Source organism: Gavia stellata, chromosome 25 (assembly GCF_030936135.1).
Source record: "Gavia stellata isolate bGavSte3 chromosome 25, bGavSte3.hap2, whole genome shotgun sequence".
Classification (NCBI taxonomy): domain Eukaryota; kingdom Metazoa; phylum Chordata; class Aves; order Gaviiformes; family Gaviidae; genus Gavia; species Gavia stellata.
Genome location: NC_082618.1, coordinates 7,633,407 through 7,651,875, shown reverse-complemented (window position 1 = coordinate 7,651,875; position 18,469 = coordinate 7,633,407). Strand labels below are relative to the sequence as shown.

General features: G+C 48.9%; 2 protein-coding genes across 2 annotated transcripts in view; both read left to right on the top strand.

The window, feature by feature from the left end:
* The first annotated feature begins 979 nt into the window (after positions 1–979).
* ERAL1 (Era like 12S mitochondrial rRNA chaperone 1) lies at positions 980–7,735 on the top strand. The gene is made up of 11 exons (XM_059829260.1): positions 980–1,067; positions 1,382–1,534; positions 1,634–1,761; positions 1,849–1,926; positions 2,096–2,142; positions 2,493–2,554; positions 3,013–3,125; positions 3,827–4,219; positions 4,728–4,877; positions 5,167–5,247; positions 5,574–7,735. Exons 1-11 carry the CDS (start codon positions 980–982, stop codon positions 5,694–5,696), a joined length of 1,416 nt encoding a protein of 471 aa, XP_059685243.1. The 3' UTR covers positions 5,697–7,735.
* Positions 7,736–8,672: 937 nt separating this feature from the next.
* The window catches only part of FAM222B (family with sequence similarity 222 member B), a 36,709-nt gene continuing 26,912 nt past the window's right edge, over positions 8,673–18,469 (top strand). The window contains exon 1 of the mRNA XM_059829263.1: positions 8,673–8,702. The gene's annotated coding sequence lies outside the window, so the exon portion shown is untranslated. The remainder of the gene's footprint in view (positions 8,703–18,469) is intronic.

The window sequence follows — 18,469 nt, the reverse complement described above, 5'->3', positions numbered from 1 at the left end:
GGGAGCACTGGGCTGTGTGGCAGGGCACTGGGAGCACTGGGAGCACTGGGAGCACTGGGCTGAGTGGCAGGGCACTGGGAGCACTGGGAGCACTGGGAGCACTGGGCTGAGTGGCAGGGCACTGGGAGCACTGGGAGCACTGGGAGCACTGGGAGCACTGGGCTGTGTGGCAGGGCACTGGGAGCACTGGGAGCACTGGGAGCACTGGGCTGAGTGGCAGGGCACTGGGAGCACTGGGAGCACTGGGAGCACTGGGCTGTGTGGCAGGGCACTGGGAGCACTGGGAGCACTGGGAGCACTGGGCTGAGTGGCAGGGCACTGGGAGCACTGGGAGCACTGGGAGCACTGGGAGCACTGGGCTGTGTGGCAGGGCACTGGGAGCACTGGGAGCACTGGGAGCACTGGGCTGAGTGGCAGGGCACTGGGAGCACTGGGAGCACTGGGAGCACTGGGCTGTGTGGCAGGGCACTGGGAGCACTGGGAGCACTGGGAGCACTGGGCTGAGTGGCAGGGCACTGGGAGCACTGGGAGCACTGGGAGCACTGGGAGCACTGGGCTGTGTGGCAGGGCACTGGGAGCACTGGGAGCACTGGGAGCACTGGGCTGAGTGGCAGGGCACTGGGAGCACTGGGAGCACTGGGAGCACTGGGCTGTGTGGCAGGGCACTGGGAGCACTGGGAGCACTGGGAGCACTGGGCTGTGTGGCAGGGCACTGGGAGCACTGGGAGCACTGGGGGCCCCGCCGGGAGTCACCGGCCAGCGCCGCGCGGCGGGGCCGGCAGGGGGCGCTCCCGCGTCCCCGCCCACTCCTCGCCCCTGCCCCGCCCACTCCAGCCCGCTCCGCCCCCTTCCTCCCCACAGTTCCCTGCGGCGAAGAGCGGCGCGCTGGTCCCGCCCGCCTCCTCTCTGTGCTCCCCCGCGTTGCGCCAATGAGGGCGGGCGCCGCTGGCGCTCCCAGCCTGCCCCGCGGCGGGGCAACATGGCGGCGCCCGTAGCCGTGGCGGCGGCGCGGGCAGTGCGCTGGGCCGCGAGGGCCGCCTCGGCGGGCCCGCTGCTGTCGGGCCCAGGTGAGCCGGGCGCGACTGGAGCCGAGGCCTTGCTCCGGGGGTGGCCGGGGCCGTGAGGCGGCGGGCGTGAGGCCGGGGCCGCCGCGGGGCGCGTCTCTGAGGCGAGCCTGGTGGTGGGGCCGCTGCGGAGCGGGGCCGTGAGGCCGGGGCGGGCCGGCTTCGGCGCTCCGGGGCCGGCCCAGAGGCCTTGGGTGAGGGGGGAGCGCTGCCCGGGCGCTGCAGGGTGGAGAGGAAGGGGACGAGGCGATTTTGGGGCGTTTTCGGTGCATGCGGTTCTTCGGGATGTGCAGTGTTTGCCGCCGCTGTCGTTCCAGCCCGCCTCCTGGAGAGCTGCGCCCCGCGGGCCGCTGTGCTCCCCGCCCGATGGAGCGGGAGCCGCTCCGCCCTGGGCAGCATCCTGGGCATCCCCCCCGAGAAGCCGGCTGGCACCCTGGGCCAGTACCCGCCGCCCGTTGCCACCAGCAAAGGTGAGTGGTACCAGCTGCCTCCCGGGTCCCACGCTGGGAGGGATGGCCCTGACCCGCTGTGGGGGTTTTAGCAACGTTCGAGCTCCTTTCCCCCGGCAGAGGAACAAGACCGCCTGTTACGGGATCAGCCTGACCAGCCCCAGAACCCCAAGGTTTTAAGAATTGCCATCATCGGAGCACCCAACGCTGGGAAGTCCACGCTCTCTAACCAGCTCTTGGGTAGAAAGGTAAAGCTGGGGTGGAGCAACAAGTTCAGGCTGCTAAATTGCTTATTTGACATATTCTGGCTATGTAACGTGTTTAATTTCTTACAGGTTTTCCCTGTCTCTAAGAAAGTGCACACAACCCGATGCAAAGCCCGGGGTGTTGTCACCTATGAGGACACACAACTGGTAAGCTTCCAGACCTGCTTCTGCGTGGGGCACTGGGCAGTGTTAGCCACAAAGTGCGGGGTTTTCTCGTTTTTATCCCAGGCGGTCACTTCTAAATTGCACAAATATAATTTTTAACTTGGCCACTAACTGCAGGCAAACTTACAAGATCTGTCTTCCCTCTTTCTAGATCATTCTGGACACACCTGGCCTCACTAGTCCCTTTAAAGCCAAAAGGTATTGCCACTGTTGTGGGGAGAGCGGGAGAGGTTTGATAAAACCAGAGAGTGATTTCCACTGTGCAAACTTTGTAAAATAGGATTGACAGGAATGTATATTTTTAGCCTTATTCTGGTCTCTTGAGTTTTTTATTGTTGTAGTTTCAGTAGCACACAGAGGCTGTGGTATCCCTTGAGCCTTGTAACGTTTGGTTCTGCATACGTGCATATAACGAGGGATGTCATAGCCCATAAGGCAGCCTTGTGTCAGCTGGGATGATGGAAAACACTGTTTTCCCCCCTTTTGAGGGGAAGGAAGACGATTGTGATCAAGTGTGTCTGGTTTACTCATTTGTGTTTGTCTTTCAGACATAAATTAGATGAAGCGATGCTGACAGACCCGTGGGACAGCATGAAACATGCGGATTTAGGTGTGTACTCAACTCCTCATGGATCAAGCCAACCCCTTTACCTGCCACAGAAATTTACAGGCCTGCAGTTGTGGTATCTGGATGTTTACTGGGCAGCAAAGGCAGCCCTGGGAGCATGTACTAGGAGGGAAGAGGGAAGGGTAGTGAAAAGACTGGAAATATTGAGCTGGGGAGTGTTTAAGAATTGCGTGGTGCCAAGGGGAGGCAGCTTGGGTTAATAATTGGGCTTGGATGTTGAGTTTTAGCATGTGTCATGACATTAGGATGACAGGTATAAACTGCATTTTATTGTTTATCAATTAAAATGCTCCTTTTTGGTTCTATGCACATGCTGTGCTGTAGAAGAGAGAGAAGTAGCAGCAGGAGGGAAGTGGTTCAACCATAGACCATAGAGAAGCTGAAAATGAACATTTTGGAAAACACAGGTTCATCATATTTCCCTCTCTCTTCTCTGGCAGTTCTGGTTTTGGTGGATGTGTCGGATCACTGGACACGAAACTGTCTGAGCGAGGAGGTGCTGAAATGTCTTTCTCAGTTTCCTCAGATCCCCAGTGTCTTGGTTCTGAACAAGGTAAATGAGGAGCTTGTTCTTTCTGCTTTCCACAATATGTTACGCTGGTGTCTTCAGACAGTACCCTGAGTCCGGGTGTGTTAAAGGACACTGGTTTCCCCCTCTAATCCCAAATTTTTAGGTGTAAATGTATGTATACGTGTAGCATGCACATGCATCCCTGAAGCTATATGCTGCAGAGTGGGGTTTAAATCAGCCTGGGAACAGGAGCTGGCACCACAGTGGGGTTGGCCAGCAAGAATCTCAGCAGAGCTGAGAGAGTAGGTGTTGCTGTCAAGTTGATGGTGTTGCTGTCAAGTTGATGGTGTTGCTGTCAAGTTGATGGTGTTGCTGTCAAGTTGATGGTGTTGCTGTCAAGTTGATGGTGTTGCTGTCAAGTTGATGGTGTTGCTGTCAAGTTGATGGTGTTGCTGTCAAGTTGATGGTGTTGCTGTCAAGTTGATGGTGTTGCTGTCAAGTTGATGGTGTTGCTGTCAAGTTGATGGTGTTGCTGTCAAGTTGATGGTGTTTGGACAAACTGTACTGGAACTGCTGACACACTCTGGTTTGGCCTCTGGTTGGAAAACGGTCTGCTTCTGTTGCAGAAGCCTTGTCCTGCAGCAGCTGCCTCCCCTGGGTGGTTTCTTCTGGCTCCTTCAGATCCAGGGCCCAGCTGCCAGCCTCATTTAGGACAAGTTCCTAACACCTCTCTCTTACGTTAGGTGGATCTTCTAAAGAATAAGTTCATCCTGCTGGAACTAGTAACTGAGCTAACAGAGGGAATTGTAAATGGAAAGAAACTGGAAGTGAGATCTGCATTTAAAGATAATTCCACTTCTTCAGCAAAGTCTCCTCTTCAAATCACTCCGGCTTCTCCACCTGAGAATAGGGCCGATGAGCCTCACTGTCTGCAGGAAAGAGATCAAGCCCAAGAAGGCTCCAGCTTGGACAACAGCGGTGACATGAGGGATTCTGAGTCCAGTCTTGTCACAAAAGAAGAACAAGGGCCAAAGCACTGTGGACCCAGAGATCTAAAAAATATGAAAGGCTGGCCGTGCTTTCAAGAGATCTTCATGCTGGCGGCTCTCCGTGGGGAGGAGGTGGATACGCTCAAGGTAACTGCAGTCTGAACTTCTGTTATGCTTTGAGACTGGTGTGTTCTTACCCTTGTGGGACCCTGGTACTTCACACTGAGCTCATCTCCTGTGAGGAAGTCGCAGAGCTGCTGTTCTTGGCCTGAGGTGTGGGGGGGAAGTGTCATCTGTCGACGTGAAGTACGTCCATACTGCATCTCCAGAGTTTTCTGTACAAAACTCTTTCTTGGGGCTTTCCAAACAGCAGCTTGTTCATAATGACGAAGCCACCCAACACATTATCTTTCAGCTTCAAGTGTATTGCTTTTGTAACTCATACAAGCGGCTTTAGGGAGGTGTGACCCTTTGGCAGGGTTTGAGTTTCAGAAGCTTCCCTTTCTCCTTTCCCTGCCAAAGATACCAAACTACTGCCCTGATGCCTGACTAGCAGCAGCATCCTCGTAGCAACTCGCTGTAAGATGAGCGCAGGGGTTAGTGGCACTGCGAGAGAGGTACGTGACAGCTGACGAGTGTGATGTGTGTTTTGCAGCGGTACCTCCTGATGCAAGCCAAGCCAGGCCCTTGGGAGTTTCACAGCGGGGTCTTGACCAGCCAGTCCCCTCAAGAGATCTGTGATAATATCATCAGGGAGAAGATACTGGAGTACCTGCCACTGGAAGTGCCCTACGGCGTGATTCAGGTGGGAAGCACGCGCAAGCAGACTTGCCTTTGAGCTATTTTATTGGAAATATCGGACTATGTGATGAGAATCCCTTTGTTTGAATTTGGGAAACCTTCCAGACTCTTTATAGGCCTCGTGGGGTGACCTGGGACTTGCGTGTCAGGTGCTGTGAGACACTTCGTGTGTTTGAAGGGGGACCACGCTTGCGTGCTCGTGTCCGGGAGCTGAGCTGTCGTCTCTGAGGGAGTGGTGTTTGCTGTTCCTGAGGCGCTTTGCAGAATTGCTGAGTTTCTGCTTGCTGTTGCAGGTGACGGAGATGTGGGAGGAAGGACCGAGTGGGGACCTCCTCATCGTGCAGAAGCTCTTGGTCCCAAGGAAGTCTCATATGGTGAGTAACAGAAGAGAGGTGGGGTGCTGGGGAGCATGAAAGGAGGTTCCCCAGGTCCAGCCATGTGCATCCTTGCTGTAACCCCCTCTCCCTCAGCTGTGGGGGGTCTGTTGGGAAGAGCCGGGTGCCCGACACCGTCACAGGCTGTTCAGTAACAGCTTACACCTTTCTGAGGTTGCCCATGGTTTGATCCTGGGATTTCTCTAACTGCTATACCCCCTATAATTGCTTCTGTGGCTGCACTGTTGTTTTCTTGGGTGATTCCTCCCTGCAGTTAAGTGATGTAAGGATGAGTATGATGATCTTCTCTCTGGGTTTTAATACAGACGATGTTGATTGGAAGAGGAGGTAAGGTTATCAGCAGGATTGCTCAGGAGGCTGGCCAGGACCTGATGAACGTTTTCCTGTGTGATGTCCGCTTGAAGCTCAAGGTGGAGGTGAAGAGCTGAGCTCTCTGAGTATGTTTTTACACCCCTTGAGCTTTCTGGTCATGCGGAGAAGCCGGTCCCGTTTTCCCCTGTGGGGATCTTGGCCCTTTTGTTCAATCCAGAAACAGAGGATGATGGAATCAACATAGCGGGCTGAAGCAGACTATATTATTCTTTGGGGGAATGGCCCAAACTGAAATAAAATCTTCAGACCTTCTACTGCACCTTGTCTTGTGGAAGCTAGGAACAGACATCGGAGAACCAGCTGCACCTGCGATTCTAGCATTGCGTTTACAGAGCTGTCATCCACTTCTTCTGGGCTGCGTCCTGCATCCCTGCTGTCAAGTGTTTGTGCCTGGAAGTTCAGGACTATCTCCTGTCTTTTCGCGGACAAAGGGTTGCAGTGAAGGATTATCGGCACACGTTTATCATCTCTTCCGAAGGCGGAATGACCAGCAATGGTCATGCAGGGGGAAGAGGCTGGCCACGCCGTGGTCTCATGTCAGCTTTGCTCCCTGCCCTGTTGAAGTTCATGGGTGTGAGTGTGTGACCGTGTAGGGGGTCAGTATTGCCCGGGCAGCCTGAGTGGGCTGTTTTTTTTTTTCTGCTAGCCAGCAAACTGGCTAGCAGAAACACGCCATAATGACTGGGTGTGACAGAGGGAGCTCTTAAACTCTCTGTAGATCGTAAGAGCCAGTGGTTTCCAACTCCTGTGTGGGAGCCCTGCCCGCAGGCTTCTGTGCACCATCCTCTTAGCTGACTGCCAGCTGCTGCTTTCATTTCGACCTCTTCTGTGCAGTAGTTTGTAAAAATGCTGTTCCTTCTCTTTCCCCCATCATCCTTTCCTCCAACATCCTCAGCAGTTCGCTGCTCCTGGCACATGGTACTCACTCCAGAGGGATGGGAGTGGTCACAGACTCTTCTGAGTGGATTGCTGGAGAAGCAGAGAAATGGAACTGTGATCCGTTCTTGGTGTGTATAGGAGCTGCTTCCCTGATGGCCGGTGGGAGGAGCAGGGAGGTCAGGGAATGGCTCGCTGGGCTTGTGAGCATTTGCTGGAGCATATTAATCAGAAAGGGAAACAGAGCAGGGAGTAGGTGTCTTTCTGCCTCTCCTCCTCTGGTTTCTGGTGCCCAGTGTGGTTCTGCGTGTCCACCCCTTTGGATGTTTGGCTAATGAATGAATGTTGAGTGGTTTGGTCTGAAGATGCCACTAGCAGTATCTCATAGATACTTCTTCAGAATGGCTTGTTTGTTGTGCAAAACCAGACTGGACCCCCTTTCTTTGGAATTTGAAGAGTTTATTGCATCAAAGTTACTTCAAAGTCATTACTCTTTGCACCAGGGCCACAGATACAACTGTAGAGGCTGTCACAGCTGAAGAAAAGCCCAGAGCAGGAACAGCAGCAGATTCTGCAGCTCAGGTTTAATGGGGTGTTGGGGCTGAAGAGCAGCTGGCACAGGTCAGGGTGCGAGCAAGGCTTGGAGGGCTGGGGCACCGCCTGCCGCTCTGCGGAGCCCTTGGCATGGAGCGCGGTGGCACTGAATGATGGAGCCTGGCACCGCGTGTGCCCTGCCCTCCCTGACGGCCCGCACGTGGGCCTGGTGTCTGGGGGCTTGAGTTTTGTCTCTGTACGCCGCTGTGCTCAGGTGTTTGGAGCACTGGGTAGCTTCCTGCCAGAAATCCAGGTAAATCCCTGTGTGCTGTTATAAATTAACATCCCTGAGCGTGAAGGCCCCGGGCTGCTGCCCCGATGGTTAAGCGAAGACTATCTGGTGGGGTCTGCTGGGGACTCCGCTCCTGCCTGGAGCCCAAATCTGTTGAGCAAATCCTCTGCCTACCGTCCCTCTCCGGTGCAACCTCAAGGAGATTCTTTACCAGCACTGGCAAAAGCCTGCGTCTGAGCCGCTGAAGGATATGACAGTCAGGAATGCAAGATCACCTGAAAGCCGGGTTGAGAAGCCTCTGGAGCAGTGCGTGCTGGCCCACCTTGTTTCCCCCGCGCAGGGGATGCTGCGGTCCCTCGAATGCTTCTCTCTGACTTTTATATTTTCCTTGCAATAAAATGAGGTCCCAGCACAAGCGATTGTTCTCATCTCCTTTCTTCGTCCCCTTCAGCCAGACCTCGCAGACCCCACCTTTCATCCGTTTTATTCTGAGTAAAACCAGGATGCTTTTATGTCTTTCCTCCTTTCTTCCCAGCTGAGCTTAGATCCTGTTTCCCGAGCCGGGGCTTCTGAAGGTTACACCTTGCGGGGAGGGAAAAAGCCGGGTAAGCGTGCTTTGAGGGTTCGGAGGCGTTTCGTTGGGTAGGGGTACAAGGGGGAGGCCGTTCCCTTTGGGCACGCAGAGGTGGGGATCGCGCTGTGCTTCCGCAGAGCCTCGTCCCGGGCTTCTTCCCTCGTCCCGGGCTTCTTCCCTCGTCCCGGGCTTCTTCCAGGCGGGAGAAGGGATGGAGCCAAGCCCCCGGAGCAGTGGCCTGTCCCGAGAGCAATGGAAACGCTCCAGGTGTGGGAAGGGGTGAAGTCTCTCGACTTCCCGACCTGTTCGTTAATGAGGTTTGATAATTAGGTTAATTAGCACGTGGCAAGCCAATCGCATGGCTGGGACCTGCTGCTTTCCTGCAGCGGGGGAGGTGTTTTAATTGACTTCGGGAAGGCGGGGGGTGTTCGTCGAGGCCTCCGTGCTCTGGGAGCCGGGCTGGGGCTGCAGCGTCAGGGCGGGACCCCCCCCCCCGTTCCTCCGGGGGCCCGTGGCTGAGCCCCCCCCACTCCCGCGCGGTGCTCGGCGCTGTACGCGCTGCGGGGCGCCGCCAGGGGGCGGCGCGGCGCGGCGGTCCCCGCCCCTCCCCCCGGAGGAAGCCGCGCATGCGCGGGGGCGGGGCGGCGGGGCCGTTGGCGGGCAGCGCGCGTGCGCGGGAGCGGCTGGCGCAGCCACCACGGCGAGAGCGGGCGGCGGCGGCGAGCGGCGGGGCCGGCACGGGCACAGCGGCGGCGGCGCCATGAGGCCCGGGCAGGGGCACCGAGAGTAAGTACGGGCGGGCGGGCGGCCCGCCGCCTCGCAGGGCGGCGGGACCGGCGCGGCCCACGCCCCCCCCCCCCCCCATTGTCCTTCCCCGGTGTCCCCTCCCCCCACCCTCTGAGGCGGCGTGAGGTATCTCTGCTGTCGCGACCCTCCCCCCCAGTCGCGACAGCGCTGCGGGGCCGCTCCCGGCGGGCGGCTGAGGGACGGGACGCGGGGCCGTCCCTCAGCCGCCTCCCGGGAGCGGCCCCGGCCCACCCGCCTCCCCGGGGGCCTCCTCCCCTCAGTCCGGAGCTCCCCGGCTCGTCCTTGTGAGGAGACCGGGGGGGGGCAAGCAGCCCGCCTAGGCCCCTCTGCAACCCCGGCACCTGGGGCTTTAAAATACCTTTCCCTTGACACCAGATACACAGCGGGAATCGCGATAATACGTCAGCCGTCGCGACAGAGAAGTGCCTTCAGGAAAAAGGGGGGATTGCGGTTGCAATGTGTGCAAATCCTTTGTGTAATTCTTTCCCAAGGAAAGTGTCCTTTTTGCGAGAGGTATCATTAATAAATTATTCGTCGTTTTTATTTCCTACCAACCATTTTTCAAGCATCTTAAGACAAGCATGAAGAAAACTGCAGAGCTTGACTTATCTGGTTTCAGTCCACTCGTGCAAGCAAAGTACTTAAATGCTTTTGGTTATGCAGCATATGATCTTCCCAGAGCAGCACCTGCGAGGGCTTTCGGACGTGTTTTATCCTCTTGGTATCGCCTCTAATTGCTGGGTACAAGTTTTGGGATAAATTGCAGACGCAGGTTAGTTAGTTCAGTAATAATTCGTTGCACTCACTTCTTAGCATAGTCCTAATTATTTCTTTTTTTGATCGCAGCGTCTCAAGAAAACGTAAGTTTATTTGGAAAACTTTTTGCAACAATAGTTTTACCCCTCTATTGCACAAACCCGGTTCTTTGTTGAACTGCTCGCTGCAGGAGAGCACGCTCTCAGTAGATGAGGTTGGGTTCCTGAGTGATGTCATTTGTGCTGGAGCAACGGTGATGACTTTGTGATCGAGTCAATCCTACTGGATGTGTCGGGCTTCGTGATTTTGTGTGTGCGCTGTAGAAACTTCGTCTGATTCAGCAGCCGACTGAGAAAATTCTGCGATCGGCGCTACGTAGGCAGTAAGGGAATATAGTGATGACAGTTGCTTTTTCCTTTCAGCGTGCGTATTTCTGATCAGATCTTTTTCCACCTAAAGAATTTGAACTTGTTAGAGTCTGTATATTTAAGTAAATACATAAAGAAGTGGGGAAAGACGCTGTTAAAAGCTTATTACAGATAGTAGAGGTGGAGAGAGCAGGCTCTCCCAGCTGGCAGCCTGGAGAGTGAAGGATGCAGGGAGAGCGTGCAGGTGGGTCTGGTGTCCCGTAAAACCAGTCCAGAGGGTCTGAAAACTCTGGAAAAAAAAAAGCAGTGACCACAGAAGGCAAGCAGCAGTGAATTAACTGATTGGTAACGTTTAGTAGAGGAAGGTCTGGATCAAAAGCAAGTAAGAGTCAGAACAAACAGAGGCTAAGGTTTGCAATAAATACAGGATCTAAGCTTTCAGGGAAAAATGCTTCCGTAAAAGAAACGCTGTTTATTTTTTAAATTATATTTACACTGTGCAATTGGGTAGAATTTCTGAGGCGAAGAAATCAGAGATTGACCCTTTTCTGGGGAAGTCACAGGTCAAGCTGAAGCTAGAAGATGGGTCAATGAATAGACTGTAATTTACAAGCATCGCTTTAAATATTTTCAGTATTTCTCAACTATTTTAAGAAGCCGTATTGAGTTCAAACCCAACCAGCCTGATAGTCTAGAGAGAGGAAGGATGCGTATTGCTGGAACAAGAATTAAGCAAAAATAGATAAATCTGACATAATGGATGACAAGGGAAAGATGATTGCTGAAAGATGCTGGCATGCTCTCTGTTCCTTCATGCTTGGCATATATTTTGTTATGTTACATGGCTTTTGAAGTCTAAAAAAAGAAGGAAAAAAAAAAGGAAAAAAAATCTCATTTTGTGCTGAGATAAAAGAAAAGGCAGGTGTTTAAATTCTGTTAAGGATCAGCTTTGATGTTGACATTAAGTAGTGACCTTACTTACGGTCACCCTTCTGTCGTTTTGTGAATTTCTCAACAGAATGAATAATGCGCTTAGCACCAAATAAATAACATTTAATAAGATGGTATTTTTGATCCCCCTCTCGCTTCACATTGCAAACAGATTCACACTCTTTCTGCTTGAGCGCAGCCTGGGGTGCTATTTCTGTTAATAACATTAAAAAATATGTTGGAGAATGTCCACATAGTATTGTTTTTTCTCTAAATGTAAAATTAAGGAACCCTTATGTTCTCTGTAACTTGAATATTTGCCTTCATTTATTTGTATTTGTTTCAAGTGGTCTTCTGATAGAAAAGCTTTTATATCTATGTTTGCTTCTGGGAACTGTTACCGGATCAAGAGGCGAAGTAAGGATTTTGTCAAGGACTGAAGTATCTGTATTTCCCAGAAACGCAGACTACTGTATGATGTAGAAGAGCCTTAGCTTGTATCGTCACCTGCACTCGCTGAAATGCCTGGCCATGGGATAGAAACTTCTATAGGTGTTTCCTCCCCCACTGCAATACTTTTTTTTTCCACCTTGGTTTGTCCATTCATCTTTATTCTTCTTCATTTTTGGCCTCGGCTCGTTACTGGCCGGCACCCAGGGACGGGGAGAGTAGGAGCGTGGAGGTGGTTGCCCTGACTGCCTGACCCCAAAGCCTCCGTCACTGAAACATTTTGTATCCTGCATATAGCTGGCTCGCTTGTCTTCAGAGAGGTAATAGTGAGGGGAGTTGCTGATTTATGAAGACGGGAGATGAAGTAATGTCCATTCTGTATTTCTCTAAAGCTTAGTAATTTCCAGGATTCTGGGATTTATGGAATTACTAAATACACCAGCGAGAACATAGCCACAGCCTGACTCGCTTGATTTATTTAACAGATGATCGGAACTATTAAATAATTGCTTTAAGAACACGTAGTTCACTGAAACAATACACCCAACAGTTAAGTAACAGGTCACTCCGTCGCCTTGTAGATTGTAACCAGGGCCTGCTGACTCCTCTAACGCTGTTGATGGGGTAAGATGCTCCTAAAGATGAGTAAAAGTTTCAGAGTTTTCTGCATCTGTAATGGAGTGTGTCATGCCATCGCTTTCAATTTTCAGCATTTTAAACATTTTCAAACTGGGAAGTTAAGTGAATAATTTAAATTTTTATTCCTTGTGTGGTATGCCGTATTCCCATTTTCCCATTGTATTTTGTGACTCGTATTAAAATCTTAACTGTAACAGTCTGAGCAATTTTTCTTTTAATTGCAGACCATTAGTTTGAATCTGAATGCTAAAATGACTTTGTCACACTATTCATCTTTTTTCTTTCTAAAAAAAAATTGCTTTCCAAGTACTGATTCAGCTGCCGAGGAACAGAGCTCCTGAACAGGCACCCTGCTGACTGGCATCAAGAAAAGTTGTTTTTAACTTTGCCCAAAGATGTTTTTCCAATGGGTTGTATTCCTCAAAAGCTAAGCTTACTATCTCAAATAGGCATAGCTTGGCCTTGGTCTTGCCTACACCTGGAGCTGACAGGGACTGGCGTGTTCATCAGCTGCCACTTCCCGTGTTTTTAGTAATTTGATTTAAATAGACACTTAAAAAAATGATGACTGTGGTCCATGGCTGATCTGGCTTTGTGTAGTCCCTATAGACCCCTTTTCCTTAATTCAGTACATTCTGTCTGGGTGTTTCTTCATGTCTCCCCGCTCATTTTGTATTTGGTATGTTGTTGCTATAATTATTCTCCGGTTGTGCTCAGGAATTATGCATAGTTTATGTATTCCCATTGCTTAACTTGTTTATACTGTGTTTGAAGATTAGTCCAAGTTTCCAGGGTTCGTGAAGAAAATGGTGATATTTCATTATGGGAATAATTTCACAAGGATGTAGTTTGGCTGCAGCCTGGCTGTGGTACAGAATAGTGGGGGTGTATTACTAGGGGTGTTCTGTGATGAAAAGTGGGAGAGATTTTTAATATAAGTTTGCAAGTCCGATGCAGCATTCTGGTCTTCTGGATGGTGTTGTGCTTGGAATGCGTGGAGCAGCCGAGTTGAACGTCTGGGTTATTAATGTATTTAGAGATAACTGAACTGCCCCAGGCTTTTAAATAGATGCATTGATGGGTCTACTATAGGGAAATGTGTTAGAAAACAGGTTTTCTGTAAATGCAATGCATCTGAGACAAACCTTTAAGTAAAATTCTGTGGAATTAGGTGACAGATCCTGCTTCCAGCGGGAGTGGGCTCTGTAGCATCTTTGGTATGCAATGAGTGAGACCTTTTTTTACATTTCTTACGATGCCTGTAGTAATGTGATGCAGAAAAGGTGAACCATGAAAGTGAAGCTATTTTTAGTATTTAAAAAAAAAAAAAGTCAAAAAATGATCTACGAAGTGATACGTTGCTGACGTCTGTAGTGCAGCCAACCCAATTAAGGTGCCGTATATTGTTTCCAGCAGGATTCTGATTGTTTCTAATTTGGGAACCACGTGAGAGCAAGTGGAAATAGGTGAAACGACATGCTTTGCTATTCGGAGTGGATCTGGCATCTGTTTGTTTTCTGTAATTTGACTTGTGCTTGGGCAGTCTCCCTGTCCTGTGCTTTGCAGCTAAGATGGTAGCCACACGCAGCCTTCCCAGGTGATTTCTTCCTATATGGTGGGTGTGGGGTTCCTGGCAGAGAAAAATTATTTGCTGCTATAGGGAGAGCGCAGGGCAGTGAAAGAGGAGAAAAAAAAAAAATATCATGCGTGTTTTTACTTGGTAAAATATTGCATAAGTCAGTGTTCAGTGCGGTGGATTTTTTTTTCATTTCCCGACCCCGGCGTATCCTTTGCTGGATCCTGCTATCCCTTTTCTTGCCTTCGTGTTCTTAAACTTCGAGCATGCATTTTAGAGGACCTGCTTATCGCAGTCCTGCCCTTTCCTGTGGCTGTTGCCTTGCCACTCATTTTGTTCCTCTCTGTAGGCAGTTTCTGCATGCAGAACGCTTTGAAAAATGTTGTACAATTGCTGTCTTGAGCCAATACCATGTGTATATATATAGTTTAAATTCTCTTGGATGGAAATAGCATTGTATGAGCCTTTCTCCAAAAAAATTACGCAGATGCTCCCACTCTCCCAAGTAAACTTCCTCCTCTGCTAATCTTTTTTTTAAATCCGGAATGGAAAAAACATACATTTTTAACATCTGGACAGGGGACCCCTTCATGCCTACTCTATTATTCTTCTATCCAGCATTGCTCTTCATTCATCTTTCTATTCTGTCACTGTTTTTCTTAATTTTTTGTCTTCTAAGCTAGAGGAGCATTGCATACTTTGGCTTCATGGTGGACAGGGCACGTTAGGTATTTGCTTGCCCCTCTTTTCCAGCTCATCAGTGTATTCTGATTCTGGGTTGTTTTTTTTTCTTCAGCTACAGAAAAGCCCTCAGTTTTTGCCTAGAATGGGTACTGTGTTCCTAGAGCTGGTAATTCATGCGTCCTTTGACTTCAAATTGTTCACAACTATGCTGAGCATTTGTAAATGAGCATGGAGGAAAATCAATGTGTGAAAAGGCCAGAGCAGGCAAAGGAAAACAGCTCTTCCAGCGTCTTTTTCCTGGTCACACCATTGCCTGATTTTCAGTTTTCCTGTCTGTGAACTCTTCAGCCTTTAAATTTAGAAATGGCTTGTTTTGGAACAAGTAACTTTTAAGATTGCTTCCAGAAGATTTGTGTGTAATAATCCCATTCAGGTTTGCTGCTCTGATCTGTGTTGAGCTCGTTCTGCGAGACTTCAGGTTGCTCTTTCTCCCTGTACCTCTCCCAGTATTTTCTAGAAATTTGGGTTTTTTTCCAGTCAAAACTGCAACAGCATTTATGAAGCCTTTTATACCTTTTCTATTCCCTGTTTCTATTCATTGACAAGGTGATATTTTTAGAATTGTTAAAATAGCCTGAATGTTTAAAAAATGTAACTTCAGTTTCTCTGAAGGATCTCATTAGTGATTATTATTTAAATATTCTAGAAATTGAATGCATGTACTTTAGAAATTAGCCTGAATAATATATTTAATATTTCTGATGTATATTCTCTCATATTTACTATTTCCAACACAGCTTAGTTTAATATTTCAGGGTGTCTTCTTACTTACAGATTATCAATGACTGAAGTTGCCGCTGAAGAACCAAAAAAAGGCTTCTCAAAATGTGACAGTACAACATAACATTTCAACCACTTAAATTTAAGTTGAGGCAGGAAAGAATTAAGATTTTACATACTTCCATCTAGTGTGCGTGAGGGAAATTGCATCCGTGGTTAAAATCCCAGCCATCCTCCTAGCAGTTCCAGTTGGGCAAGGATCATCTCTCATCAGTTGGTCTTTGTTAAGCAGTTACTGCTGATAAACTGTATAGCATCCCAGGGCTGACAGATTTTAGCTCTACGTATTTATGTGGCAGTAGCTTTGTGATGTCCATAAAATGGCGACGCGTGAAGTTTAAGAAAAATCACCTTTCACCGCATGGCATTCATACTCTCCTTCAGCGTGTTCTGCTCTATTTACTTGTCATTCTGTGCTAGAATTTCAGCTGCTTGATTTATGAATTATTGCTACTGAAATAAAATTAAAGTGGCTGTTCAGTTATTTAAGAGCCAATTAAATCTGATTTTATTCTGATGTAACATTTCCAGTGAAAGTGCATAAAATGCAGTCTGTGGAGGAAAGTTAGATCTAAAAATGTTTAGTGTTTATATTTTATAATCTGTGCTTTAGATGGCTTGGCTTGCCAAGTAAAATCCATTGCAATCTCACAGCAGTGAGTTCAGATGTTGAAAGTTACTCTATATAAGAAGATAAAACAGTTGTGGTGTTTTCAGTCATCCTGTATGAACCTTTAGCCATGGCTGCTGGTTGGAGAATGTATTCAACTAGAAGAAAGGAATTTCTCTTGTTTGCAGTGCTTTTGGAGAACATAATTTATTTACTAGCCTTTGGTGACTTTCAAAGGTAGAAACAGGGGGTCTTCTGGGACTGGTGTTTCTCAAACCACGGGCTGTACTGTCTTCAGGGATCAGCGTTATTATTAGTTGAGTTTCCAGTATCAGAATGTGCTAGTTACTGTGAGGTCCCCTTCTTGTGGGGGATGCTCCGGACGAGATGCTTTGAGAAGTGCTGCCCAAGAACCTCAAGTGGTTCGACGCAGAGATGCGTCGTTTGTTGCATAGTGTTGGGGAGCCGAGTTCACTGTTAACGATCTGGTGGGGCGCGGACACGCCAAAACGCTAATGATACCAGAAAATACCCTACTGAGCCTTACAGTCCTGAATTGCATTAGCAATAAGTACAGCAAGTGGAGCATGAGCAGGTACTTTTCATGATGTGTGTCAATTAAAATGTATCTCTTGATTGTGGCATTTCTTATTAGGGGAAAGGACAATGCCAATCCCAGTTTTATTTTGACAATTTAACGCCGTACATTATGTCTTCCATGGGCTGGGAGGGTGCTGACTGAGACTATTTTGATACTAAGGGCTTGGTTTGCCTTATTTTTTATTAAAAATAAAACATATTGATGCGGATATAATTCTATTTCTAACTAGACAAGCCTGCACTAGCCAGCTCTCAGGTTTGTGGCGTCTGTCTCCGACAAGATTACAGATACGGAGAAAATGATTTATTTTAGTTTCCAATGCGTAGATAAAACTCTGTTTTTGTGCAGATGGCACTGAAAGGATAACACATAGCTCAGACAAATTTGTATAAAGCACTGTATATTTGTACCAGAATCCAAATCTTCAGTACATCAGTAATATCGAGATTTATACTACTATCGTACTAGCCTGGGTTTTTTTCAGCAGATAGAATTAATTGCCACGTGTAAGGGTTGGCAGGGTTAGTGTACTCCGGTCTGGCTACTCCGTGCATCTCGGTGGGGTGCTTCCAGCTGCCCAGTCTGGTACCCCAAAGAGCTGTTGGGAATTGTCTGGTTGATACTGGAGAATGCTTTGGGGTTTTTGGATGGAAAACGTTCAGAGCAGCGCAGAGCAGGAGTGTGAGGATGCTCAGCTTTTTGGAGAGGGTTGGAAATGGTACAAGTGTTTGTGGGGGTACCTGCTCCTCCATCAAACGCTTTTATAAAACGCTTTAGTAAAGTGTGATAAAGAAAACTCTGATAGTTGCAGTAATTCTAAATAAATGTTTACTAAACAACATTAATGGATTTAAAATGTTTTTGGGAATAGTTATTAGTCCTTCAGCCTCGTATGGTGAAGGGAGTTTTGTCTCGATGGGGGGCTGCCATTTTAATGATTCCTGGCAGGAGGCCTATTTTGATCATGCAAATTAGGTTGGAAAAAGTAGGCTAAGCCATTAAAAAGTAGGAGAGATCATGAAATTTTAAATTTTTAAGGTGACTGTTTTTCTAATTATTAACATTTTTGTTATCATCATTTGTGTATGTCCTTAATTCTGACATCCTCATCCCTTAACGCTTACAACCTCAATGCTGGTTGCGCTTGCATCCACTGCTCAAAATGGAAGCCGTAGTCCGTTGGCTATTTTATTCCCATCAAGGTGCTTGGAAATATTGCCACATGGTGTGTTTTGTTGTATAATTAGAAATGCAGATACAGACTTTTTTGTTGCACCGTGGTTAATTTTTTCTATTCTGTTAACATTAATAGGGACTGAAGGTTAAAGTTGGCTTATGTAAACTCTGGATATTTGCAGGATGCTTCTTGGCAAGGGGATTCATTCTGGCAGTGAGAAAGGGGCATGCGTGCAAATGGGCAAGGATCAGAGCCAGCGTCCAGAAGACTGGATCTCCAGTGAGAAGACACTGGGGTTTTCACCAGGATGATCTCTTCACAGGCTCCACCTTCCCCATCAGTTTCTGGCTGGGAGGACGAGCTGCTTGCCAGCGGAGTGGCACAGCACTGGTGGAACATGGGGTCCTCCCGGCGATGTGGGGAAGAGCCCCCCACCCCTCCTGGCCGGCACGTGGACCCCATGGCCACCATCCTGCAGAAACACTGCAGCCCGTGTTTCGCATCCCGCTCCTCCGGGCAACCAGTGCATCAGCAAAATAACTGTCTTGGTGCCTGCCAGCTTGTGAGCTTCATTTAATCCTATTAATTTTTAATAGAAGATTAATGTTAAGCTAGCATACTTCTAACACGACTTTGCCTGTGCGCAGAAAGACCCCCGGTTTGTGTTTGCTTTGGAGAAGAGTGTTGGATCCTGCAGGAGCGAGACCCTCGTGGCGGAGCCGGCAGCCGGAGCAGCATGGGGCTTTGAGCTGGGGGACGCGTCTTTGTAGGGCTGTCACCTTCAGCAAATACAGTAGTAGTGCCGTGTTCCACTTCAGTGATCACAAATGATGGCTGGATTTCAAATGTATATCTCTAGAAGTAGCGCTCTGCGGCGGGGTGTTGTTTGTATGCCGTGCTGCTTGGATAAACTGAGGGGAACTCAGCTGGGGATTTCCAGCTAAATGTGTGCAACAAGTGTATTGTGTGTCGATTAGCACAGAGCTAATCTGACCGGTGTCTAGTGGAAAATGCCGAGTTGAATACCAATTTTATGAGGACTTCAGTAAATATTAATTTAAGTGATTTTTGGTTTCTTTTGGTGAAGAAAAAAAAGTGTATTTTTAATTGCCGTT